Source organism: Anastrepha obliqua, chromosome 6 (genome assembly GCF_027943255.1).
Source record: "Anastrepha obliqua isolate idAnaObli1 chromosome 6, idAnaObli1_1.0, whole genome shotgun sequence".
NCBI lineage: Eukaryota > Metazoa > Arthropoda > Insecta > Diptera > Tephritidae > Anastrepha > Anastrepha obliqua.
Window position 1 is genome coordinate 67,426,308 of NC_072897.1, and position 27,142 is coordinate 67,453,449.

At 40.1% G+C, this 27,142-nt stretch overlaps 1 protein-coding gene across 6 annotated transcripts in view; it reads right to left on the reverse strand.

The window, feature by feature from the left end:
• LOC129249764 (plexin-B) overlaps window positions 1-27,142 on the reverse strand; it is a 112,222-nt gene that overhangs the window by 24,707 nt on the left and 60,373 nt on the right. For 2 of the 6 annotated variants that reach the window (XM_054889385.1, XM_054889390.1), the window contains exons 10-11: window positions 12,887-13,130; window positions 12,187-12,763 (exon numbers count right to left, since the gene is read on the reverse strand). In XM_054889385.1, coding sequence (XP_054745360.1) covers window positions 13,023-13,130 — 108 coding nt within the window. In that variant the 3' untranslated portion in view covers window positions 12,187-12,763; window positions 12,887-13,022. Of the gene's footprint in view, window positions 1-12,186; window positions 12,831-12,886; window positions 13,131-27,142 lie in introns of those variants that run through there. The other 4 variants (XM_054889386.1, XM_054889387.1, XM_054889388.1 and 1 more) reach the window with 4 other exon arrangements.

Here is a 27,142-nt window from a genome sequence, read left to right on the forward strand (position 1 = left end):
CCAAACGTTTCGGATCCCAGTCAGCGAACAAACGGCGTTGTCTATGGTCATCAACTTTGAGCTCCTGGGTCAGTTGGATCTTCTACGGGTGTAGGCCCAAGTCCCAACGCAAAATTCGCCAAGTTGAAGTCTGCGAAAGGCCAAGTTTTGGGCACGGCGAGGAATAGACTGCCTCGGGTTCAGCTGTACACTTTCTGTGTTGGCTGATTGTTTACTAACCCGGTCGTCTCAAATTTGGTCACCAAACGTTGAAGAGTCGACTTTGAAGGGCCACGTCTACCGAAAAATGGGCGCATGCGACCAACGTTTGCGTTAATGAACACTCATTTTAATAATAAAGTTTTATCATTTGAACGTGCTATTCAATCGTGTAACTTACCATGATGATTTGGCATAAACAACTGAATAATAACAATGTAATACAAAAGATTTGACAGGTGTCACCAAAACAAATGGCTGCCAAAGGGCGCCAAAATCGACCCGCGCCAATTGAAAAACCCTATATAATATTGAAGAATATGTTCCTAAATTTCCGAAAATTGACACATATAAAATATACCACAATACTATCATCATAAAATTGCATAAAGAAAAAAGTAATATTCTCTCTGCAATAAAAAAACACAATAGAAGGGAAATAATACTCCGGGACGAAATACTATCACAGGTTAAAGGTAAGTTTAAATTAACTGAGTTTTTACTAAAAGAAAACATAAACTTATCGAATGACTACTATAAAAGAAAGCTGACTGCAATAGACCCTCTCAAGACTCGTTGGACATGTTTACAAAAATGTAAAAAAACACTTTAAGCCATATACTGTACTCGAATTGAATAAAATTGAAATACCTATCAACTGTAAACATATGCTTACATACATACATAACTGGCGCGTACACCTTTTTTGGGTGTTTGGCCGAGCTTCTCCTCCTATTTGTGGTGTGCGTCTTGATGTTGTTCCACAAATGGAGGGACCTACAGTTTTAAGCCGACTCCGAACGGCAGATCTTTTTATGAGGAGCTTTTTCATGGCAGAAATACACTCGGAGGTTTGCCATTGCCTGCCGAGGGGCGACCGCTATTAGAAAAATGTTTTTTTTAATTTTCGTGTTTCACCGAGATTCGAACCGATGTTATCTCTGTGAATTGCGAATGGTAGTCACGCTCCAACCTATTCGGCTACGGTGGCCGCCAAACATATGCTTAAAGAGGCTAATATAGACGAAACTAAAATCGGAACTACATCCGACTATCTTATAGCAAGAGAACAAGACCTCATACTTAACTCCATAGGTTCATATATGCAATCTGATCCGCAAAGCAGAATGATCCTGATAATTATACTCACAACATAGTAATAAAATCAACCAGTTTTCAGAAATTAAAAACGAATTTGATATTTTGGATTACACAAAAGCTACATTTAACGAAAATAAGAAATCAAATATGCTAGAAGACAATCAGACCGATAATTACTTCACCCTTTCGGGCACAATAACCGATATTTTCATGAACCTTCCAGCAGAACTGTCATCTGGCCTGGAAAACATACCTAATTAATACTGTTCTAAAAATGTATAATGATGTTAGAATGTTGCTCACTGATTAATAATATGTTGGATAGCGCTTATTTTCCCCAAAATTGGAAAAAGGCGAAAAACATCGTTATACCCAAAAGAGACAAAGATCATCTATATATATAAAAATTCAACCGTTTTTCGCGTTGTGATGAACTTTACGGAGAATGTCTCAACCGATTTTAACCAAACTTTGCCACATTGAAGAGACACATGTGGAGAAGGTTTGTGCATTTAAATTTTAAGAATCGGATACCAGAGTCTCGAGAAATATGCCAAAACGTGGACCCGGGTAACCCTAGGATGTGTTTGTACAATATGGGTAGCAAATGGAAGCTGTTGATTATTTCTATAGTATAGAGTATTTTTCATACCGTTCCGTGACTAGGGTCTCGAGATATAGGCCAAAACGTGGACCCGGGTAGCCCTAGGATGTGTTTGTACAATATGGGTAGCAAATGAAAGCTGTTGATTTCTATAGTATAGAGTATTTTTCATGCCGCTCCGTGACTGGGGTCTCGAGATATAGGTCAAAACGTGGACCCGGGTAACTTTCGAATGTGTATGTACAATATGGATATCAAATTGAAGCTGTTGGTGAATGCTTTAGTACAGAGTATTTTCCATGCCGCTCCGTGACTGGGGTCTCGAGATATAGGTCAAAACGTGGACCCGGGTAACCTTTGGTTGTGTATGTATATTACAATATGGGTATCAAATGAAAGCTGTTGATAAGTGCTTTAATACGCAGTAATTTTCATACCTATTGATGACTAGGGTCTCGAAATATATGCCAAAACGTGGACCCGCAGTGTCTTTGCACCGAATTAAACCAAACTTACACACATTGTTAAGTAAGTATTGAAAATGGGTTTCGTAAAGTTTGGTTGTAATTCGGAACACCAGCAACGCGTACAGCGTTCTTTTGAACCAGCCATAATGTCGTTTACTTTTTTAACGCTTGGGGTGGAACTGAACTGTCAAATTGACAGTGTGAGTTACAATGTGTCAATATTTCTTTCTGATTTAGACGCCATAAGGAGAAGACGTAAGTGCAAAGTGTAAACATTTTTTGTGAATTTGGATTGGAGTGGATTTTGGAACAGTGAATAATTTCTTACGAAATTTGAGAATTTAATGTGAAATCCGAATGTTCAAATGAAATTATGTTTTATGGATTTATTTTTTCGGTACATATGCGATAAGCTACGATACACCATGAGTGAAAAAAATGAAAAAATAAAAGAAATTGTTAAAGGATGCAAAAGAAGAACACGATGATTGATGAAAATATCAATAGTCTTATCATGCGAATTGTCAACAATTTTCAGAAGAAAAGAGATGATTTAAGAAAATCACAACAAAATAAAATAATCCTGACCATGTGGACTTGGGCTTTTAAACACATATGCATCGAAAATATAATCCACAAGATTTAAAAAAAAAAACATGTTTTAAAATCTCAGAATACCATAATTACAACCATGCTTATTACAGTACAAATGCCAAGACAATCACGTAATCATTAATTCGACAAATAATAATAGGCGCATGAGAAATTCACGGAATAACGCGACATCAGAAGAACGTCAAGAACAAAATGAAGTAGTCACACGATTGATGAATAATGTTATCCAAGCAACCATTTTAATTGGTAAATTCAAGAATGAAGACGTTCTAATACCAAGAAATCCAATGATTCCACCTGAATTGTCATTTGAATTCATGCGTTTGCAACTGCCCATTCGTTTAGCATTTGCAATAACTATCAATAAATCACAAGGGCAAACTTTAGAAATATGCGGGATGAATTTAAAAGAACCAGTATTCACCCATGGTCAACTATACGTTGGCTGTTCATGTGTTGGGAAGCCAACAACATTATATATTTACTCAAAAACAAATAGAAAAACAAAAAATATTGTTTATGGCAAAGCGCTTGAATAAAGAATAAAGAAATAAATAATATGAAAACCATATCTTTTCTGTTCTAAACCATATCTATTCTATTTTAGTGTGCCCAGCGAGGCGGGCAGGGTTTGCTAGTACTGTTATAAATAACTTACGCCCCATAAGCCTTCTCCCTAATATCAGCAAGGTATATGAAGCTCTCATAAATAATAATATAAACAAATTTTGTGTAGAAAAAAAAAAAAAAACTTGTAAGTGAAATACAGCTTGGTTCTGATTGATTTACAAGCTGCCTTTGATAGACTATGGATAAAACGTCTAATATTTAAACTAATTAAATGCAAATTCCCTTTGCATCTGTTGATGTTTATTTACAATATGATCTACAATAAAGAATATTTAGGAATAAACCTGGACATGTTTTTATACTTCAATCAAATCACGCAAATCAACAGTTGGAGCGGGCCACAAGGGCATACTTTTTATATAAACAATTATTCTCTTCATGACACATATCCTCTAAAGAGAAAATAATCATGTACCAATGTTTAATACGACCTAGAATTACATACGGCGTTCCGATATAGTTCAACATATCTCCATCCTTCAAGGAAAAAATTAAAACTCTTGAACGCATATGTCTCAGAGCATGCACCTCAATTTACAGAACTTCACATAGTGATTACACAAAATACTATTCTAATAGTCACCTCTATAAAATATCTGAAGTTCACAGAATAGATAATTACATGATTAATCTCATAAAGAAGAGTATACAAAGACGCATAAACTGCAATATGAACAATCTCATAAATGGCCCATTCTACACTAACGAAGAGTACATAAACAACTCTCCGGAACTAGGATGTATGCCCCTGAAGCCTCGATCTATCTTGACAAAAACAAATTGGTGCAAAATGATGAGGCTCTATCGATATTACTCCACAGATACCGCAGAGCTAAAGATAAATCGATAGAATCCTCTAAGCCTAACGGAAATGAGCTTAGATTCGATATGACTGTTTAGGCCACACCCTAAAGTCTCATAAATATTTAGCCACCCTAATGTTAATTGCGCCTACCGTTCCGACTGTTGCAAACCACCAGTTCCTGTCGCTGCAACGTTAAGGCCGTTAACCTTGGCACTTCCCCGCCGAACAGTTAAAACGTTTACCGTGTTAAACGCTGTTCGGCGAGGTTACTTTCGCCTTAATTTTAAATTTTATTTTCACTGCGATTTTTCTAACCCAAGGATCAGGACGTGTCAGCTGACCAAGGTAATTGATACATTTATATCTACATGCATACAAATATTAATAAAAACTGATAATAACTCGAAATTGACACGCCTCTATATTTTGTTTTTCTCTCATCTGCGTCGCCCTCCGATGATAACAATGACTATACCTTTCAAAGATCGTAAAGCTTTAGAAGACATTAAACGCCAAAAATTTTGATGGCACAAGGAATAATATATGTGCATATATAATATTAGGCTTTCTTTTTTAATTTGCAACGTCTGTTTTTATCTTATACCCCGTTAACTTGTTGCTTGTATAATGTTTTTTTTTATTCTTTTTTTTCATTATATACCTAAAATAATCTACGTGTTTACTTATGATGAATGTGCAAACTTTCTTAGTAATTACTTAGTAATTATTATCACAAAAGTATATAGAACATGTTAGGGACATTGTTTCTTAAATTTTTGTTTAAATTATTAATTTTGTTTATTTAGATTAAGGCAATTTATGTACGAAATTTTTTCAAATAAACAGAATAAAACAACACACGATTCGAGGAAGACCGTTCAAAAGACCTCAAATACCGGAGCATATTGAAAAAGTGCTGTTCTCATTATCACACATAGAAAAAAGACTTGCATGGGCCACGACAAATTCAGACCTTAATTGGGCAAACGTAATATTCACGGATGAAGCTTCTTTTTGGGCGAATAGTTCATACGTCACTACTGCTGATAACACAGGTCTGCAAAAAAATGAGTTCGGAATGTCCTATAAAAGTGTAGTGTCATTTCCGAAGTAATTTTTTGCATACTAGTAATAAAGAACGCCCTACCTAAAACTACTTTTTAGCTACAGAAAAACACTGGCAACAACTGCCATTAGACATAAATACATAATATATGTATATACAGTCTATCTTATAGGAGCGTGACCGCCATATTTTGGAAACTATTTGACCAATTCGATTCTAATAAACTGCACTGCACGATTTTAACAATAAACTGCACTGCATCGATTTTAACAGTTTGTTGAAGTTGTCGAGTATCCGCAATACACCGATTACACAGGTCGACAATGTTTTGTCCTATAAAAGTGTAGGGTCATTTCCGAAGTAATTTTTTGCGTAGAATCCGAATCCGGGGTTTAAATTGCTCTATCACGTCAGGATTTTGAGATATCCTAACCATCCTAGGAGGATGGTTCCATGTGTAGAAGTCCACGCAAGTGGGGAAAGCTACTGATCGCCATTCACTTGGGAATGGCCAGGACGATTCTTCTGCATATGGTTCAAGCAGCTCACAACGGCCGGGATTAGCCCACGTATCCTCTGGGTAGCTTCCGAACACCCGTTCGGGAGTGAGCTAAAGTGAGAAGGCGAAACATTCCAGGATAGCTGGTTGTGCGTTGGGTTTGGGACCCGCCACTTAAAAATCCCCCCCAATGAAAACTTTAAAAAAGCCTCGGATGAGACCTCCCTATACTGATGACGACCCCTGCAAACGAACTAAGGACTATGATTTGAGGGCATGCACCTGGAATGTCCGGTCCCTTAATGGGGAAGGTGCCTCTGCCCGGCTGGTTGATGTCCTCGTGAGAGTAAAGGCTGACATCACTGCCATCCAAGAGATGCGATGGACGGGGCAAGGAAAGAAAACCATAGGGCCTTGCGACGTCTACTACAGCTGCCATGTAAAGGAGCGCAAATTCGGTGTCGGATTTGTTGTGGGAGAGAGACTTCGTCGCCAAGTACTGTCGTTCACTCCGGTGGACGAGCGTCTCGCAACAATCCGCATCAAAGCACGTTTTTTCAACATATCGCTAATTTGCGCCCACGCCCCGACGGAAGAGAAGGACGATGCGACCAAAGATTCTTTCTACGAGCGCCTGGAACGTTCCTATGAGCGCTGCCCCCGCCACGACATAAAAATCGTGCTTGGCGACTTCAACGCCAGGGTGGGCAAGGAGGGAATTTTTGGTCCCACAGTCGGAAAATTCAGCCTGCACAACGAAACATCCGGTAACGGACAGAGGCTGATCGACTTCGCCGGGGCCCGAAACATGGTAGTCTGCAGCACCAGATTCCAGCATAAGAAGATTCACCAAGCCACCTGGCTGTCTCCTGATCGAAAAACACGAAACCAGATCGATCATGTTGTGATAGATGGAAGACACGCTTCTAGTGTATTAGATGTACGTACGATCCGAGGACCCAACATTGACTCGGATCACTACCTTGTTGCAGCCAAACTGCGCACCCGCCTCTGTGCAGCAAAAAACGTGCATCTACCTACGCAAAGAATGTTCGACATCGAAAAGCTGCAATCACAACAGACAGCCAGAAGATTCGCCACTCGACTCTCACTCCTGCTCTCGGAGAGCACTGCCCAACAAACCGGCATCCACGAACAATGGAGCAACATTTCTCGTTCTCTACGTACCGCCGCCGAAGAAGAAATCGGATTCCGGCGAGCCCGAAAAAACAATTGGTACGACGAGGAATGTCATGCTGCCGCAGAAAGAAAGGATGCCGCCTATAGAGCCACGCTGCGATCGGGCGCAACGCGAGCCATGTGGGATCGCTACAGAGAGCTGAAAAAGGAAGAGAGACGTATTATCCGAAAGAAGAAACGAGAGGCCGAAATACGTGAGTGCGAAGAGCTTGAGATGCTGGCCAACAGGAACAACGCCCGAAAATTCTACCAGAAAGTTCGGCGGCTTACAGAAGGTTTCAAGACCGGGGCGTTTTCCTGTAAGAACAAAGACGGCGAACTGGTGACTGACGTACAGAGCAATCTTAGATTATGGAGGGAACACTTCTCGAACCTATTGAACAGTGACAGCTGCGCATGTCACCGAGAAAGTGAAGATCCCGATACCCCAATCGTTGACGACGGAATTGTCGTTCCGCTACCCGATCATGACGAGGTGAGAATAGCGATAATGCGGCTAAAAAACAACAAAGCCGCGGGCGCCGACGGACTACCGGGTGAGCTATTCAAACATGGCGGCGAGGAGCTGGTAAGGTGCATGCATCAGCTTCTATGCAAAATATGGTCGGATGAAAGCATGCCTGCCGATTGGAATTTAAGTGTGCTCTGCCCAATCCATAAGAAGGGCGATCCTGCAATTTGTGCCAATTACCGCGGGATTAGTCTTCTAAATATCGCCTATAAGGTTCTAGCGAGCGTATTGTGTGAAAGGCTGAAGCCCACCGTCAACCAACTGATTGGACCTTATCAGTGTGGCTTCAGACCTGGAAAGTCTACCATCGACCAAATATTCTCAATACGCCAAATCTTGGAAAAGACCCATGAAAGGAGAATCGACACACACCACCTTTTCGTCGATTTCAAAGCTGCATTCGACAGTACGGAAAGGAGTTACCTGTATGCCGCGATGTCTGAATTTGGTATCCCCGCAAAACTAATACGGCTATGTAAGATGACGTTGCTCAACACCAGTAGCGCCGTCAGAATTGGGAAGGACCTCTCCGAGCCGTTTGATACCAAACGAGGTTTCAGACAGGGTGACTCGCTGTCGTGTGACTTCTTTAACCTGATGTTGGAGAGCATCGTACGAGCCGCAGAACTTAATCGCTCAGGCACAATTTTTTATAAGAGCGTACAATTGCTGGCGTATGCCGATGATATTGACATTATCGGCCTTAACAACCGCGCTGTTAGTTCTGCCTTCTCCAAACTGGATAAAGAGGCAAAGCGAATGGGTTTGGTGGTGAACGAGGACAAAACGAAGTACCTCCTGTCTTCAAACAAACAGTCGGCGCACTCGCGTATCGGCACCCACGTCACTGTAGACAGTTATAATTTCGAGGTTGTAAAAGACTTCGTCTATTTAGGAACCAGCATTAACACCGATAACAATGTCAGCCTTGAAATCCAACGTAGAATCTCTCTTGCCAACAAGTGCTACTTTGGACTAAGTAGGCAACTGAGTAGTAAAGTCCTCTCTCGACGAACAAAACTAACACTCTACAAGACTCTCATCATGCCCGTCCTAACGTATGGCGCAGAAGCTTGGACGATGACAACATCCGATGAAGCGACGCTTGGAGTGTTCGAGAGAAAGATTCTGCGTAAGATTTTTGGACCTTTGCACGTTGGCAACGGCGAATATCGCAGACGATGGAACGATGAGCTGTATGAGCTTTACAACGACATAGACATAGAGCAGCGAATAAAGATCCAGCGGCTACGTTGGCTGGGTCATGTCGTCCGAATGGATACAAACGCTCCGGCTTTGAAAGTATTCGATGCGGTACCAGCTGGTGGTAGCAGAGGAAGAGGGCGGCCTCCACTGCGTTGGAAAGATCAGGTGGAGAAGGACTTGGCTTCACTTGGTGTGTCCAACTGGCGCCGGTTAGCACGAGAAAGAAACGACTGGCGCGCTTTGTTAAACTCGGCCAAAATCGCGTAAGCGGTTATAGCGCCAATTAAGAAGAAGAAGAAGAACCTAAAAGTGCAAAAAACGCTGTTTTTGCCCATTTTTGAGGTTATGTAGCTACGCAGATTTTGCTCTTCATAAAAAGGTAAACATAGTATTTTAAAGTATAAGTCTTGAAGTATAAGTTTTGAAGTTTCCATGTTTGTGGATTTTTCGATATTCGAAAATCCATTGAGATAACATGAGACGTGATACGGTCGATTGATTACATAGTCGCACAAAAAAAACATTAAAATGCGATATCTCAGTGAAAAATAAAGATATTTGAGCACACTCAACGGCATTTAAAAGAGGAAGACTTATACTTTAAAATACTATGTTTACCTTTTTATGAAGAGCAAAATCTGTGTAGCTAATATACATAACCTCAAAAATGGGCAAAAACAGCGTTTTTTGCACTTTTAGGTTAGGATATCTCAAAATCCTGACATGATAGAGCAATTTAAACCCCGGATTCGGATTCTACGCAAAAAATTACTTCGGAAATGACCCTACACTTTTATAGGACAAAACATTGTCGACCTGTGTAATCGGTGTATTGCGGATACTCGACAACTTCAACAAACTGTTAAAATCGATGCAGTGCAGTTTATTGTTAAAATCGTGCAGTGCAGTTTATTAGAATCGAATTGGTCAAATAGTTTCCAAAATATGGCGGTCACGCTCCTATAAGATAGACTGTATATACATATGTATTTATGTCTAATGGCAGTTGTTGCCAGTGTTTTTCTGTAGCTAAAAAGTAGTTTTAGGTAGGGCGTTCTTTATTACTAGTATGCAAAATAACGTGCCGAGCGTGTGGCAATTCACAGCATTACTAATACGTATACTTATTTATATAATATATTTCTAATCTATATTTCATTGTGAAATTATGAATTTTATATATCAGTCGGTCTTACAATTCAGCTATTAAAATGTTGTTTTTTTTTTCACTCGAACTTTTGCTTTTTTCCATTAGAACGTATTACTTAAGTTTAAGACGCCAGCAGTCAATTAAATTTTCTCAATTCTGACAAGCTGCAAAACATGTTTGCGATGTTTCGATAAAAATGCAGTAAAACAATTAACAGTATTGCAACTATTTAATAATAAAACACATTGAAATGGGTTTAGGGTATGACAGGTGAACAATTAATGATATATCCTTTTCATGAAGCAAAACAATTGTCAACATGATTCGTGATTCATTCTCTGTTTTAAATGTGTTACCTCACCCTCAACATAAACCCAAGACGACCGTGGTTTGCTATTTTGATACAGAGGCACTTCTACCTTAAAGTAGTTAATAACTCTTACCCTACGTCCTCAATAAATATACTCCACCGTAATTAAAAAGTTCCGGAAATAAGTAAAGTAAAAAATTCAAAATACAAAGTTATTTTTCTAAAGTGGTATTATCGCCATCAAAGTACTGTCCATCAACTGCAACGCACATATTCGAGAATTTGATTCCGCTCTCGAAAAATTTCGGGAACTCTATTTTCGATATACACATCAGATCTGTCTTTGATTTTTACATTACTTCCATTCGGCGGTTGACACGCGTCCCCCTTAATGGTTTTTGATTCGATCAAACAGAAAAAAATCGCGCTAAACGACCTGATGTAATTCGTCGGCTACTGAAGCCTATTCGTTTCGTTCTTGGTGAAAATTTCACGGATAATGATGGCACTGTGCGATAGTGTGTTATCATATTGCAAAATCCACGTATGAGTCTCCCAACGCCCACGTATACGTCTCATAACGCCAAAATAAAAGTTCTTATTAACTGTCTAACCTTCTGGCGAAAATTCGTGATGTACAATAACGTTGCAATCCATAAAGTCGTAGATATCATTTTCTTTTTTGACTAAAAGCGACGTAGTTCTTTTTTGGCCTTGGAGCTCATTCGGAACTTTCTTATCACTCGCCTCATGTCTGGATTGCGTGTCCCACTCAGAAGCCACCGTCTCGTCCCCAGTAATAATGCGTTTGATGAATGTTGGGTCGAATTCAGGGAACGTACACGAGAAAAGGCGGTTGAACTCATAAACGGCAACCTAACAAAAAAGCCAATTGAATTTGCAGTTATTGCGGGAACTTTTTGATCAAGTAGGTTTACCAATCAGGATTTTGCCATATGTACTTAAAAATGTGTCAATATTATTTGATTAAAAATTTATTCCTCTTTAATTGATCATATTTGGTTATTCATCGGATATAATTTTCATTGCTGTTTTTATATTTTTTCAAAATAATTTCTATAAATATACCTATATAATATTTGTGCACATTTAATTATCAAAAATTAAACATGTTTACATTTTCTCATTGAAAGTGTCACTTACACTATATTAAAATACATTATTTATACTTTCTTTTATAACGATAATGTGGGGAGTTAGCAATTATGAGCCGTAAAAACACAAATAAATGCTAAAAACACAAAACATGTTGAGCAGCAAACTACATATAATAGAGTTTTGTATGCATAGATATCAAAGTAGGGATTCTTCTGCGAATTTCGATTTATATGTATCGGCATATTTTTTCACTTGCAAATGACATGGCTGCTGTTATTTAATTTTTAGCATTAAATTTAAACTGCTAGAAATATTAAAATCGATAGAATATTTTCAGTACCGAATCAAAGATTTCTTTAAATCAGTAAACATAATAAACGAATCAGTTTAAACGCGATTGAATGTAGAGAGTCGCGTACGTCGTTCAGCGTTTTACGAAATCCGAACGCGATTGAATGTAGAGAGTCGCGTAGGCTAAGACTAATGAAGTTCTACTTAGAATACTATATGTAAGTATAAGAAAGGAAGTTAGTCTTACGATTATGACACAGCGCGCCCTTTTGGAAAATCTACCATGATAACTCAACGGCGAACTGAACCTGCTGAACTTCAGGGATGGTTGCCTCGAGAAGGACGTGGATGGTCAGCCATTTCTATAGTGTGATGGATTCGGTCGAAACTGTGACGATATATGTCTATGATACACAAAATTTATTATTTTTGGCATTCTTTTAGCCAAAGTGCATTGTAATATTACTAAGCCCCAATTTAATTCCGCTACTTGAATTAATGCAATTTCCGATGCCTAATATAGAAAAAAGCGTAGTAAATAAATAATCCTACATAATGAAAGTTCTTATTTTTACATTTTAAATACATAGTACTGTCCTGGGATTCTCTCATAGTGGCTTCGTGTAAATAAATGTATTTTAAGTTATTATTTTACAAATCCTTACAATTTCCAATAAATCTTTATATCATACATTTGTTGAAAAAATTGCATATTTATATGTTTTTATATAGGTTAGTCTGTCAAGAACGTGGTTCTGTTTCCAACTAAAATTGCAAACATCTCTGAAGAGTTTCTGGAATGAACGACTGAAGTCATGGAACTCTGCATACGACAAGTCATGACTAAATCACCAGTAGCCAGATTTTTATAAATGAGCTGCATATTTGTAGTTTTATATTTGGTGGTAAAGATGGTTTTTGGTGGTAGATACATTGTACATCCAAATTTGTAATTTATGAAGACGTGTGGCAGTTATTTACCTTACAAATGCTAAAATATATTTAGATTTTTAATTAATTTTCCCAACAGGTTGCATCAAGATCAATTAAGTATTTCACTGGCATATACAAAATTGTATGTGTATTATAATTATAATTATAATATCGTACTCACCACTTGTAAACAAATTGGTACCTCCACTCAAATTTTCTAAACATATATTGTCCCTTATTGTGTAATACGAAATATTTAAGAAATTATTTTCAATCAATCGTGTTTTTGATTCAGCTGAAGGATCTTCATATAGATGTCAGCAAGCAGAGGTTTCTTCACCACCTAAAGTAAATGCCACATTTTCCAATTTATGCGATAAATGCATTTTTTTGCAATTAACATCGGTATCCAAAGCGTGCATTATCTATGGAAAATATATGAAACATACAAAAACTTACAATTAGCCAAAAAGTTAATATATAAAATTTTAGGGGGAGTTGTGCCATGGTACAGAAGCGTAAACGAATAATAATGTAAAGGTGAAAAGTAAGGTTTTCTCAAAGTTATTCTTTGATTTTTGTTCCGAATATATGTAGATAGGGCTTTAGGGTTGCTTCATAACTTTAACGAGTACTTGTTTATTCGTTTCTTGTTAGTTGATCCCGCTGTTTCTTGTTTGTTGATCTCGCCGTTTCTAGTTGAGGGAAGGCACTTTAAAATTAAACCCAACCTTTGTTGACCTATTAAAGTGTGGCTTTCAGCCATTACTTGCATTTATGTACTAACATAAAAAGAAATGACAATCCGTGATTGGTAGCCTTGGAAGGTGGCCACTAACGATGCCATTTCATTGTGCCCTTGAAAAATTTATTACAACTCATGAAAAGAGTTACCAAAAGTACTCGATTTCAAGGTAAAAATACAGTTTTTATATACTTCCCTATAAAGAGGCATCTTGTCAAATATGCGAATTTCATATATATTTATATATGTATACGCTATATTGTTACGAATTTTGTTACGTTATAATCCAAGTAAATAATTCCTCTGAGTTCGCTAATTAGATTGTCAAATAAAAGTCACAAATTATTGGCAACACGACTTGCTTTACTTTATTTCCAACACTTAACTTCTTTACTTTACCTGTACACGTTCACTTTAAGACTGAATACCCTATGCGCATGCACCTCTGCTTATGTTCATGTGCCTAATAACTAATGTAATTTCTAGATCTAGAAGCTCATATCTTCTGGTGAGTTCCGTCCCGCCATCTGCTGTCGTCATCAAGCGACATCATGTTTTTGTTTTGGCATATATATAGTTGGCGCCTACACCCTTTTTTGCGTGCTTGACCGAGCTCCGTCTTCTATATTTGGTGTGCGTCTTGACATCTTTCCACAAAAGGAGTGAGCTACAGTTTTATGGCACCTCCGAACATCAGATGGTAGAAATGCACTCGGACGTTTGCCGTTGCCAGCCGAGGAGCGACTGCTATTAGAAACAGCTTTTTCTATCATTAAACGGGTCGTACCCGGGTTCTCGAAGCCGGCTATTGAAATTTATTGCAGTGTGCTTCAGCTTTAACAGTTAGTGTTTGCGTTGCCATCAGTATCTCGATTGTAAGTAGCACTTATGTAGAATGTTCATGGCTTTTTTTTGTGAGCTTACGTTTACATTGTTCATATCACAATTTCACAACGCACGCGCGTTCAATGACCATTCGAGTATCCTTTATTTATGGTGTTAAGGGTTTAAAAACCGAAATTTTGAGTTCCCTAGAAAGGCCAATGTTGTATTTACGTTTCATGCCTTTATATTTTTGATTTAATCATTATTAATTTGGCAGTAAACTCCCTACTGCTGACCCTTGCAATTGCCGTTAAAGGCAAATATCCTAACACCCTTATGGATATTCTGCGCTCTAACATGGCCACACTTAGAAGCTGGACTGAGAGCAGGGGACTCGATATAAACCCCTCAAAACCTGAAATAATTCTCTTCACAAAGAAACATAGGCTCCTATAATCTCCGCGCTAATTTTTAAGGGTGTGGAGATTCCTTTGAAAGAGAATGTCAACTCACGTGGAAATCTAATATTGAGGAAAGAGTGAAGAAGGCCAACGTTGCATTATATACTTGTAAAAAAGCGGTCGGTATCAAATGGGGACTAACACCTCGTATTACGCACTGGATTTATACTTCTGTAGTTAGGCCAATCTTAATGTATGGAATACTTGTATGGTGGCCATCTGCTCAAAAGGCGACTTATGCTAAAATCATGAGTAAGGTCCAAAGAACAGCTTTTTTATGCATCTCTGGCGCTTTAAGGACTACCCCAAACAAAGCTCTGGAAGTGCTAATCAATTTACCTGCCCTAAACTGGTAGAGAAACACGTGGCCGCCGCCTCGACGCTCAGACTCAGAAGTGTGGCGTTATGGAAAGACCGGTGGTTTGGCCACACTTCTATTTTGCACTCTCGGAATAGTCACAAACAAGAAATAGACTACTCTATCCCTAGACACAACTTTGAAAGGCTCTTCAAGGCGAGAAGGGAGTGGCCGACACCAAGGCCATGGAGAAGGGGGGAATTAAACTTTTATACAGATGGTTCCAAGCTAGACGATAAGGCTGGCTATGGAGTTTTCTCGAAGGAATTAGGATTGGAACTATCCGTTCGACTACCAGACTACTGCAGCGTCTATCAGGCCGAGGTACTAGCTATAAAAGAAGTGGTATCTAAATACGCACGCCGTAACAAAAACGACTATAAATATATTCTCGGATAGCCAGGCGGTCATCAAATCAATGAATGCGGCTTTACTAAGATCAAAGATTGCACAGGAATGCCGAGCAGCCCTAAATGATATTAAAGTCGTATTCAATGTTAGCCTTATTTGGATTCCGGGACATAAAGATATTGAGACTGTAGAGCTGATGAGCTAGCCAGAAAAGGTACAGCACTTCAACTGTTCCGTGATAAAAGTACCATTGGAATACCTTTGGCTACGAGTAAATTAATAATAAAAAACAACATTACCCAAGAGGCCAATAGGTCATGGGAAGAAGAAGATACATGCGTAACAGTCAGGCTACTATGGCTGCAAATAAATAAGAAAAGGACAAGGGAATTGCTTAGCCTCTCAAGAGACAATATCTCGAAGGTCGTGGCTTGTTTAACCGGTCACTGGCTATTTGGCAGGCATTCCTCGAGACTAGGAGTTTTCTTCCATGAATATTGCAGAACTTGCAGAGATGGAGAAGAGGAAGAAACGGTCGAGCACTTCCTTTGCAATTGTCCAGGCCTAGCTAAAATCAGAGCAGGTTGTCTAGGTAAATACTATTTTAATTCTCTTACAGAACTGTCTGGCGTGGGGTTGGCGTCTATACTGCGTTTCATAAGAGCCACAAAATGGTTCCACGAAGGAAGATAAATGAGGTTCCCGTGTAGCACAGTGGTATTACAACGGACCTGTAAGGTCTAAGTGAGTTGGTCGTGCAGATCGACTACCACCATAACCTCACCTAACCATTAGCTTAAAGTAACATATGAAAGTAATGAATGAAGCATAATTTTCGGAGCATCGAGGACATTTTAATATATTCTATCAAAAATTTGATTTCGGTCATTTAACAGCTTTGATCTATCTGTTAACTGTAAGTGTACCTATGAAACCTATTACATGCAGTGATTGAAATTGTTACACGTTCCGTAATTTCATACTCAATTTCTAGGTTTTAATTTTTATTTTCGCTACTGCTCTCAAATTGAGCAGATCTTTAGTAAGTATTGCAGATAGCGCAAAACGTTGCTTTGCTCTGCTCCAAGTAGCGTTAAGTTTCTGCTTGTAGCACACAGCAATAGTCACAAAATGTTATAAGGTATTATTTATATTAAAAAATGGATTTTTTAATGTTTATTGTGATCAGGAAAAGGTTTCAAATAAAATTTAATCAACATATTTTTCAATAAACCATTTGATAATTGAAACCAAAGAAAATATTGGTGTCTGTAGATTTTGTCCATCACTATATATCCCGGAGCCTTCCAGCCGAGGTGACGCTGCCGCAGCATCAGTGATCCTTGCGTAATGCCTTTTCGCCTATGTGCACATCAATGGGAATGGGATTGATGTTGCTCTGAATTTTGAAATTTGAAAGATCGAGCCAAGGAGCACCAAGAGATTTGGTGGCTCCTAAAACCCTCAGGCTAAAAAGCCTAGTAGTAAGTAGTCAAGGAGGGAAGGAAAAAAATATCAGAGAAAGAGATAGAAAAGAATAGAGACAGAGATAAAGGCAGTTAGTCCTGTGAAAATTTTCCAGATTCTTTGGCAAATCTGTAAATATCCTCCAGGTTTAGAGAACGAATATTACTTATTTTCACGACATCGGAATCCAAAACTCGTAGCCTTGATCTAGCAAATCTATTTGCCTCCTCCAAACAAGATAGGCACATTGGGTCCTCAATTATTCCAATGGTGGTCATATTTTGACCCCATGGGTTGTATCCTGCAATAATACCGACCATCAATCGAACGTCTTTCCTTCCAAGTTTTAGTTGAAAGTTTGACAGTTTTCTGTTCGGACTTGTCACGAAACACTTTGCAGTTATGCAGCGATCTAGACCGGACCCTCGATCTTTATGTAAATTGCACACATAATCGCTAACTCAATTCATGATTCCTGCAGAACTGATTCGGATTATTGATTCTGGCAATTGTGGGGGAACCGCTGATCCACGGTTGGCCAATTCATCGGCAATTACGTTTCCTTGAACACCGGAGTGTCATGGACCCCATATAAGTACAAGCCTGTTCTGTCTTGCGACAGAATTAAGCACCTTTTTATATTCCTAAGCAATCTTGGAGGTTTGCTTCGCGTTCACCAGGGCCCTCAGTGCAGCCTGACTGTCACTGAAAACTCCAATCTGTTTCCCGCTGCTTCTTCTCTCGATTATCCATTCAGCTACTTTCAGGATGCCAAAAAAGCTGGCCTCAGAGCCCAGTCTGGCAAAGAGTGAGAAATCTCGCTTCCCGCGATAACCACATGTCCTGGGACCCATGTTAGCATCAGGCTATTATGTCTACCGACATAGTTCAGCCTGGATTTACAGGACTCGAGTACCTTTGAAGTGGTTGGGGGGTTGTCTAAGGCCATGAGCGCAGCTTGGCTGTCGCTGCAGACACATATAGATTGCCTCTCCGTCTATTTTACACAACAAAGTTCATCGCTTCTTAAACAGCATACACCTCCGCTTTAAACACAGATGCATGCATTCCAAGAACAAACTGCAGTTTTGTCCCACTGGATTCCTCGTAGACCCCAGAGCCGGAGCCGTGGTCATTTTGGAGCCATGCGTGAAAATGCGAAAACAGTGTTTGCCGGGTTCATTTTCTGAGTTTGACCACAGTTGACCCTCTGGCAACACCACACTATATCTCTTCTCAAGTACGACTTTGGATGGCATAGGTGATAATAGGTCTTATCATAGCCGTGTAGATCCATAGGACCTTGCTAGAAAGACCACGTTTTTTCCAAAAACCCCGTTGATGTGTGATTTCCAGAGGAGCTTACTGTCGAGGATTACTGCAAGATATTTAATTTCTTTGGATAGCTGAAGTGTGACTCCTTTTAGCTTAGGCACACCAAGTCCATCAAGCTTCCTCCTTCTGATGAAAAAGACAATACCAGTCTTGGTGGGATTTGCCGATAGCCCATTCGCACAGCGCCAAGTGTCAATCATATCCAGAGTTTTCTGCACTTTCCTGCAGATGTTCATAAGCGAAGGGCCTGTTACTAAATAGGCAACATCGTCCGCATATGCTTGTGCGTAGACTCCCGTTTAAGGTGGTGAGCAGCGGACCGATCATCATGCACCAGAGCAATGGAAACAGCACACCGCACACCAGCAGATCTTCCTCTGCTCGTACCAAGACGATTCTTTGGGCCAGCATCGAACGAATCCAATTTACTAACACCTGGTCTACACCGTGCCTACTAGCAGAGCTACACATACTGTCAAAAGTGGCATTATCAGACGCCCCCTCTATGTCTAAAAAGATGCCCATAGCGTAGTCCCTCCTGTCGATGGCCAGCTCTAGCAACAAGGTTTTGCAGTGCCGTCATGCTGAGATGGAGAGACCATAGTAGGGCGACGTCAGCCATACTCATTCTCCTTCTCATGGGAAGAGTACTGAATATTGCGCTCAGCCAAGAAACAAGGATCATAAAAAGTCGGGCTGAGCAACAAGAACATAAAATGGTATATGCCAACGACAAAGGTAAACCCAGGTCGCGCATATTGGTAAATCCAGAAAAAACGAATCTGATACTGTTCAGCCCGGAACATAAAACACCTGCTAATTAACACATATCCGTAGTGAAAAAACGACTTAGAGTAACAGAGAGGGCTAAATATCTAAGCTTAATTGGGGTATCACAGTGGCAGATAGGGAACGCAAAACTATGACGGTGTCGTATTCCTGCGGAAGGCTAATTGAGATAAAATGGGGCGTTAGAACCCAGAATGATACATGGTAAGTGGTGACTCCAATTCTCTATTATCGTATTGTAGGATGGTGGAATGTCCTTGAGAAGAGTGTGAACATCAAAAAAATTGCCAAGGTTCAAAGACTCGCGTCTATTCTTAAAATCGGTGCGTTGTCAACCGCACCATCAAAGTCATTATATGCGGCATTAAACTTCCCTCCGGTAGCCTGAAGGCAAGATATATCACGCGCAATGTGGCAATACGACTGAACACTTTAAGTCAGTGGTCAAACACAGATTACAGACAAGGTAAAATCCTGGCTGGGATTTCGGGGCTTCCTGGACTGGTAGACTGTGCACTCCCGCCTGCACTTGGGATTGCAACGTTCACGACCCTTCTATCTTCAAGGGAAGAGTGGGAACGGGACGATGTAAGGCAGGGCGAGTCCATCCATGTATACACAGATGGCTCAAAGCTCGAGGGCAGAGTGAGCGGAGGTATATATACCGAACATCTGGGGACCCCCTCCTTCAGTTTTCGGCTTCCCGAATATTGTAGTGTCTTTCAGACTGAACTGATGTCAATAATTAAAGGCGTGATACTGATACAGTGCGATGCCATTCGTGAAGATGATATCTACATTTCCACTGATAGCCGAGCCGTGATAAAATGTGTTTTTTTTATGACGAGCTTTTTCATGGCAGAAATACTCTCGGAGGTTTGCCATTGCCTGCCGAGGGGCGACCGCTATTAGAAAAAACTTTGCGAATAAATCTTGGCAAATAAGCGGAAGCGACAGAGGACGCTGTATAAAGCTTGCTGTTCCGATGAGGTTTCAGTGTGTTTTTGCGAGTCGATACCGCATTTACAAATAAGTGCCCCTTTACCATGTAACGGCATGGTGAATATAAAATAGTTCAGTAGCGTCTGACTCATAGTGGGCGGCTACCTGGTCAGCGACTGTTCTCCATGTTACGAGCGGCTGATGATAATATGACAGGTCCATAGGTCCATAATATGATCCATAAGGTCTGTTTATGGCATACTGGATCGGAAGCAGATTGCGATCGGGCATGGGCAGTAAACCTCTGTAATCTGAGTAGGCAGATTGAAATGACTTACAGAAGGGTTTATTGCATCTTCGCCTTATTAAAACCTCAGGTCCCACAAAGTGCTCAAAGCGCATCCTCTTAAGTGACTGTGTAGATGAGATTCAGATTACTCCCCATTAGCACCCGTTTAAAGTCTGGCTCTGAACGCTGGTACATATAAGAGCCAGTGTTAACTCTACGAGTAGTATGGGCTCCCTGTTCCATAGATAACCATAGAACCTACGGAAACTACACATATGTGAAGAGATAGTGGCTGTGATTTTCGGCGCATAAAACATGGACAATATTGAGAGCACAAAAAAACAAAGCCAACGAAGAAAGCAACAATAACGCTGTTGACGACGGGGGAGCTTAAGTCTTTAGGAAGAGTTTTCTTAATAGCAGAACCCCACTCCAAGCTCCATTCTTAAGCGGATCTCTGCTACCCCAACAAGCCAGCGGCAGCTGAATTCCCCACGAGTGATGGACAGCCACCAAAAAAACTTGATATCGCCACCAAATAACCATTCGTAGCGAAAAATTTATCCCTTAGCTGATTTGATTCGGCGCCTTAAAAAGAAAATTAAGGTAAGGGATAAAAATCGATTTTTTTGAAGTGAAACTTCTTTTGTCTCGAAGGATGAAACGCTGTGAGGAGTAAAACCATAGCGTTTCATCTACATGTGACGCTACGCCAGCGCCATCTGTTAAAAGCGTGGCGTGGATGAAACGCTGTGAGGAGTAAAACTACGCTAAACTACGTAAAACTCACGCTATGCCAGCGCCATCTGTTAAAAGACTGGCGTGGCGTGTCGTCGTGAATGTAATGCGGTCGTTTATTATTGCATTCTTATCGAATGTAATTTGTAAATATGACATTTGATTGACGGCCGCCGTAGCCGAGTGGGTTGGTGCGTGATCACCATTCGGAATTCACAGAGAGGTCGTTGGTTCGAATCTCGGTGAAAGCAAAATTAATGAAAACATTTTTCTAATAGCGGTCGCCCCTCGGCAGGCAATGGCAAACCTCCGAGTGTATTTCTGCCATGAAAAAAATCTGCTCATAAACATATCATAAAACAAAATGAAATAAATGTATAAAAAAAAAAAATTTTCTTGTGATTCGAACCAAGGATTTCGGATCGGAAGCCCACATTGCTAGCCGCTGGGCTATCGCGCTGTGCTGTCGCCGCAAAATAATGTATCATAAATCTGTTTACCATACCAAAGACCATACACTTTGCGAACGCATTTCGGTGGAAACAGTTGACAGTTATCCCAAACACAATATTATATTAGTAACGCGAGACGCGTCATAGAGTGTGTGTGTAGTTTTGAGCAAATCTTACAAACATATTTTGTTTTGTTGATTGATTTCTGTTAAATATGGCATCAAATCAACAAAAACGGAAACCGAAAACAGGTGCTGAACGGCAACGTGAGTATTTGGAGCGTAAAAAATTAAGAGCTACTGTTGAACACCGTGACAGTGAATCCTCCGGTTGTACGATAAGTGATAATTTGTAGTACCAACAACAAGATGCGGAACTACCATTGATGCAGTATTTCATCGATACCTTGATAGATTAGAATGTAGATCATTTTTTACGTATTTCAGTTACCATAAAGCCCTTGTTTCATTTTTGGAAAACGAATCCAATAATGATAATGACAATGCCGAGAACCAAATGTAATTGAGTACAATAAATTCATTTCTTTTATATTAAAATAAATAAATAATTCTGTTTAATAAAATTCCATTCCATGCTTTCCATGACTTCTGCATGCATTATATTGAAATAATAGTTAAATTATTGATTTGTTGATAAAAGAAGTTTCACTTCAATCGTGCGGGTTCCGTGAACTACCACACACTTTCTTTTTTTTTTATTGTAGTAAAACATTTCAAAAATACCGTGTTAAAATTTTAAGTCAATCCGAGCAAAACTTTTTAAGTTATAGAGCATAAAGCCGAGCCGCCTCAAACATCTGCCGAGACGCAGCAGTTGCGCGCGTAGTCCGTTACAAACTTTAAACGAGGTTTTCTCGAACCTTTTTTTTTAAAGTGCGTAGTCATTGGCATTTGAAAACTACTCAACCGATCCTTTTGAAATTTTCCACACATATTTTACATATAAAAAACCTCCTCCCAACGTTTTTTTTCGCCATTTTTTTTTATATTAAGGTGGTTTTACACCTACAAAATGGCGGCATTTTTTCGTCAAAGATCACTTTTTATTTCAAACGACTACCAAATGCCTGAAAATGAAATCGTCAAAATAAACGTTGGAAGGAAGTTTAACTCATACTTTAACTAAATTATTCGATTTTTTTGATTTCAGATGATTCTACGCTGAGATATGCTGACTACTGCAAAATGTATTTTTGAAAAGACGTCTACGTAAATGTGCTCTCATTCGCTCATTTTGCAATATTTTTACATGAAAATTTTATCAAATATTCTTGAAATGTTACTTTATAATATGCAACAACTTTTAATAAACTGACTTGAACCGTTTCGCTACAATAAATTCATGAAAAAAGTGTTTTTTTTTTAGCTTATAAGTGTCCGCACTTCATTTGGAGGCACACAGTCAGTCTATATTTTACACCAGGCTGAAGATGCTAAGAAGGTACTAGCACTTGCCGATGCGGCAAGAATGGGCATCAGACGAAATGTCCACGTTATCAAGAAGCCGTACGCAAGAAAAGAACATGAAGACTTTGCACCTTAACATTGCCTGTGGTAAGGCAAACGGTTGCAGAAAACAAAGTGGGTATGGCTCTCCTTTTGAAAATTTTCGTAGACATCAACTCGCACAATTGGATAACCGATTCTGACAAGCTGGCAGCAATCTCGGTGGTGGGCAGTAAAACACTCCAGAATAGGATGTCTGTTGCAAATACGGGATTCACATGGCCGAAGCTGGTTTATATTATGTGAGCTGCTATACACAACCAAAATGGAGCTTAAAAGATTTTGAACACATGTTGACAGCACGGAAGATATGGCGGAACAGATTTCCGAACACTTGAAAGATGCGTGTTATACTGCTATGCCAAGATCCAGATTTAACAACATAAGAAAACCCGTCTATTGGTGGACAACGAAGATAGCTAGTATACAGTAATAAAACGTGATAATGGTAATGGAGCTTTTTCCCCAACAGGAGGAAACTAGTGATCGACACTAAATGGTGACTGACATCGACTACTTTCCGCCAGATACAACAGAAAAAGTCTTAAGCACGTTGAGGCGCATAAAAGACAACAAAATATCAGCCCCACAAGGCGTTCTTAACATCGCCTTTAAGGCAGAATATGTATGAAACATGTCTTAATAAAGGGACCTTCCCGCGCAGATGGAAATTGAAACAGCTAGTGCTGTTACTCAAAGCAGGCAAGCAGCCAGACCAATCCTCGGCATACACCCTTTGTGTATGCTCCACGGTGGGTAAAGTGTTTGAGCATATCATTCAAAGCTTTCTGAAATGCCCAACCTACCTATCTGGCAAACAATTTGGCTTTAGACGAGCTAGATCAACCGTGGACGCTATTAGAACGGTGAAAAATATAGCTCACGACACCAATAGCGGAACATACACACGCATGAAGTTCTGTGCAGTTATCACGCTAGACGTCAAATATGATTTCAATTTGGAGAGATGGTCCAAACTATTGATGTCCTTAAGAAATTTCCAAGTCCCTGGATATCTACTACTTACAAGACGAAGCTACTGTAGTAATAGAAGCTTTAGTATGATACGGATGACGGTCCAAAGACATACAAAGTCACTGGTGGCGACCCTCAGAGATCAGTCCTTAGACCCCCACTGCGGAATGCTAAGCTTAAAATTGCTGAATAAAGCAACACTGCTAGGCTATGCCGATGACATCGTTCTTGTGGTCACGGACAAGAAGCTAGACCACCTGCAGAAGAAGTGTAATGATGCAGGAGTTAGAGTTCAGCAATGGCTCTCTGCAGCGGGGTTGAAGTTGGCAATACAAAAAACAGAAGCGGACCTCGTAACTGCGCGAAGAAAAAAAGAGTTCATGAAACTGTGAATAGGTTGCCACGAAATATTGTTGCAATAGGCAATAAATATCTAGATGTACTGATGTATGCACAGTTCAGATTTAAGCAACATTTAGCAACTGTGGGTTCCAAAGCAGCCGCAGTCAACGGTATTTTCACAAGAATTCTTCCAAACATAGGCAAACATAGGGACCGCAAGGCACCAGATGGCGCCTCCTGGCAAGGGTGGTGGATTCAGTCATCCTATATGCTGCTGCAATATGGGCAGGAGCTAAGCCATCGAATGTTAGACCCGTAGCTCAAGTGCACCGACGAAATGCAATTTAGATTCGCGTGCGGATACAGGGTCATATCAGACGACGCGGTTCGGGTCATCGCTGGAAAGCTGCAGCAGTAACAGAAACTATCTATAGCGTATAATGTTTATACACCCAAGTGAGAGGAACCTGGGAGCATGCCCTACATACCACTGGTATGATGGTACAGAGACATTAAAAGACAAGCCTATAGCATGAAGCTGCCTACAAATATGGTGGACCCAGACGTGGGTGAATAGTATTGGTCCATTTCCCGAAGTAATGCATAAAGTAGTTCCGGGAAGCGAGCCTCTCCAAGAGGAGGAATTCCTATCTAGACGTATATTCACGATTTTAGATACATAATTTTTTATTGAGTAAGAAGATTTTTGTACTGTGGAAATCTGACATCTTCTAAAATTTTTAAAAAGTTCACACTGGTTTTAGGAGAGATAAGGACAACTTCCCTACGTGGCATCATAATGGGCTTTTTTCGGGATGATTCCCGTGAAGACGAAAATTCCTTGAGTACTGCAATACGGGCACAGCAATATGCACGGCCTCACAGTTACACCTACGTACTCACAAGCTATCCCGAATCAACCACCCTTCCCGCGGAACTGACACAAAGGTATCACCTCACGGCACCGGTTAGCTAATAGGCTGCTAGTTAATGTTGACATCTACTAAGCTCGGTACGCCTTAAATCATTATAAATATGTTTTACATGCGCGCAGACTCCTTTCAAGTTACTAGCTGATTTCAGCATGAAATTATAAAATTATCTCAGTTAACGATATTAAAAGTTTCGGGAGCATAGAATGGGCTTTGGAACAAGACGTGATCAACGTTTTCTTCTCTCTCCGTGCAGATTGTTTCCCCATGCTTTCTTCAAATCACGTAGTAAGGATCAGTTTTCTCTTGTAGCTATTTATGTTTAGTGCGTCAACCAAGACCGGTGCGGCATACAAAAGGACCGAGCTAACTACCCAACTAACGGCAGCGCACAAAGCCTGCTCGCCCCGACGCTGTCATTGTCAAAAGCACGGACGAATGTTTTTACGCAAACATCACAAAGACGGTAAAAATGAAGACTCTCTGAAAGGCATGAACAGGCTGGTTCAAAAAATCCGCAAAACTTCGGATTGTGAACTTTTCCCGCTGACTAAGCAATCAGATGTGCGTATTCAGAGGTTAAACCGCTAACAGAAGAGTTACGTCTTGAGATCCACGATATTGACGAAGTAACGACTCTTGAAAAGATTCGCTTAGCACTACACTTCAACCTAGGCCCCTCTCAAATTCGATCGATACGGATATACGCAGGTAATATGCCGTATTCGATAGAAAATCCAACCTAGACGCTGCTTTAAATGCCTCCAGAAAATGTAATGCGGAGGAGAAGGGCATGTAGCGAAAACATGAGTCTTTTATGCGTAAGAAGACGAATCAAACGCATTGATCATGTTACCCGCGGTAGTAAATGCACGGTATTTCAAGAAGCCCTCAAAAGGTACGATAGCTATGAGATTACTAGAACTCAATCCCAATCATTGCGAAGCCGCACAGGGCCTCTTGCCGCAAACAATAACGGAACTAAAGATTGATATATCCATTCAGAGCGAACCGTACAGGGAAAGGTCAGCCAACTGAAAGGAAGACGTTTCCGAAAAGGCTGCAATATGGACCTGCGACAAAATCTCTTACACCTAGAGAGCGTGGTAAAAGAAAAGAGTTTTATTTGCGGTAAGACATCAGATATATTTATATATAGTTGCTGCATACCTCCAAGCACCCCTATAGACGAGTTTGAGGAGATTGTAGGGAAACTCGTCATGGATGCAATCTCAAGACAGCGGTACATTATTGCAGGTGGTTTAAATGCATGGGCTATGGAACGAGGCTCACAGGCGACTACGCCAAAGGGCAAAGCACTCCTTGAAGCATTTGCATGCCTAGATATTGTTCTACTGAACAGCGGCGGGGAACATACTTTCTTTAGAAATGACTTCGGCTCAATTATAGACTTCACGTTCGTCAACGCTAACCCCTGCAGAGAGTCTAAGTGGAAGGTTAGTGAGTGTTATACTCAAAGTGATCAGTCGGCATTAATATGTGACATAGACTTAAACGAATGTAAACTTCAAAAATAACAATTAAGTTTAAAGCACCGAGGGTGGAAAGCCAGCACCTCTGCTTCTGGTATATTTAGTGAGATGTTGCCAACAAGCGAATACACGGGATGCGTAAACGACATGTGAAACAAACAAACTTATGCATGATATTCGAAGAGCCTGCGATTCGTCCATGTCTCACAAGACGACAACAAACCAACACGAATAAGAGGTAGACCTGACTTCTTAGAAGCTAGAAACACCTACAAAGCTGCGCGACATCGCCTCAAAACAGCAATTACAGAGTTTTGCGATGAATCTGAGAACAATCCTTGAGGAACAGCATACAAGGTGGTGACCAAGAAGCTGAAGTTCGATAAAGAACAAATACCAACTGCCCGATTTTCTTGA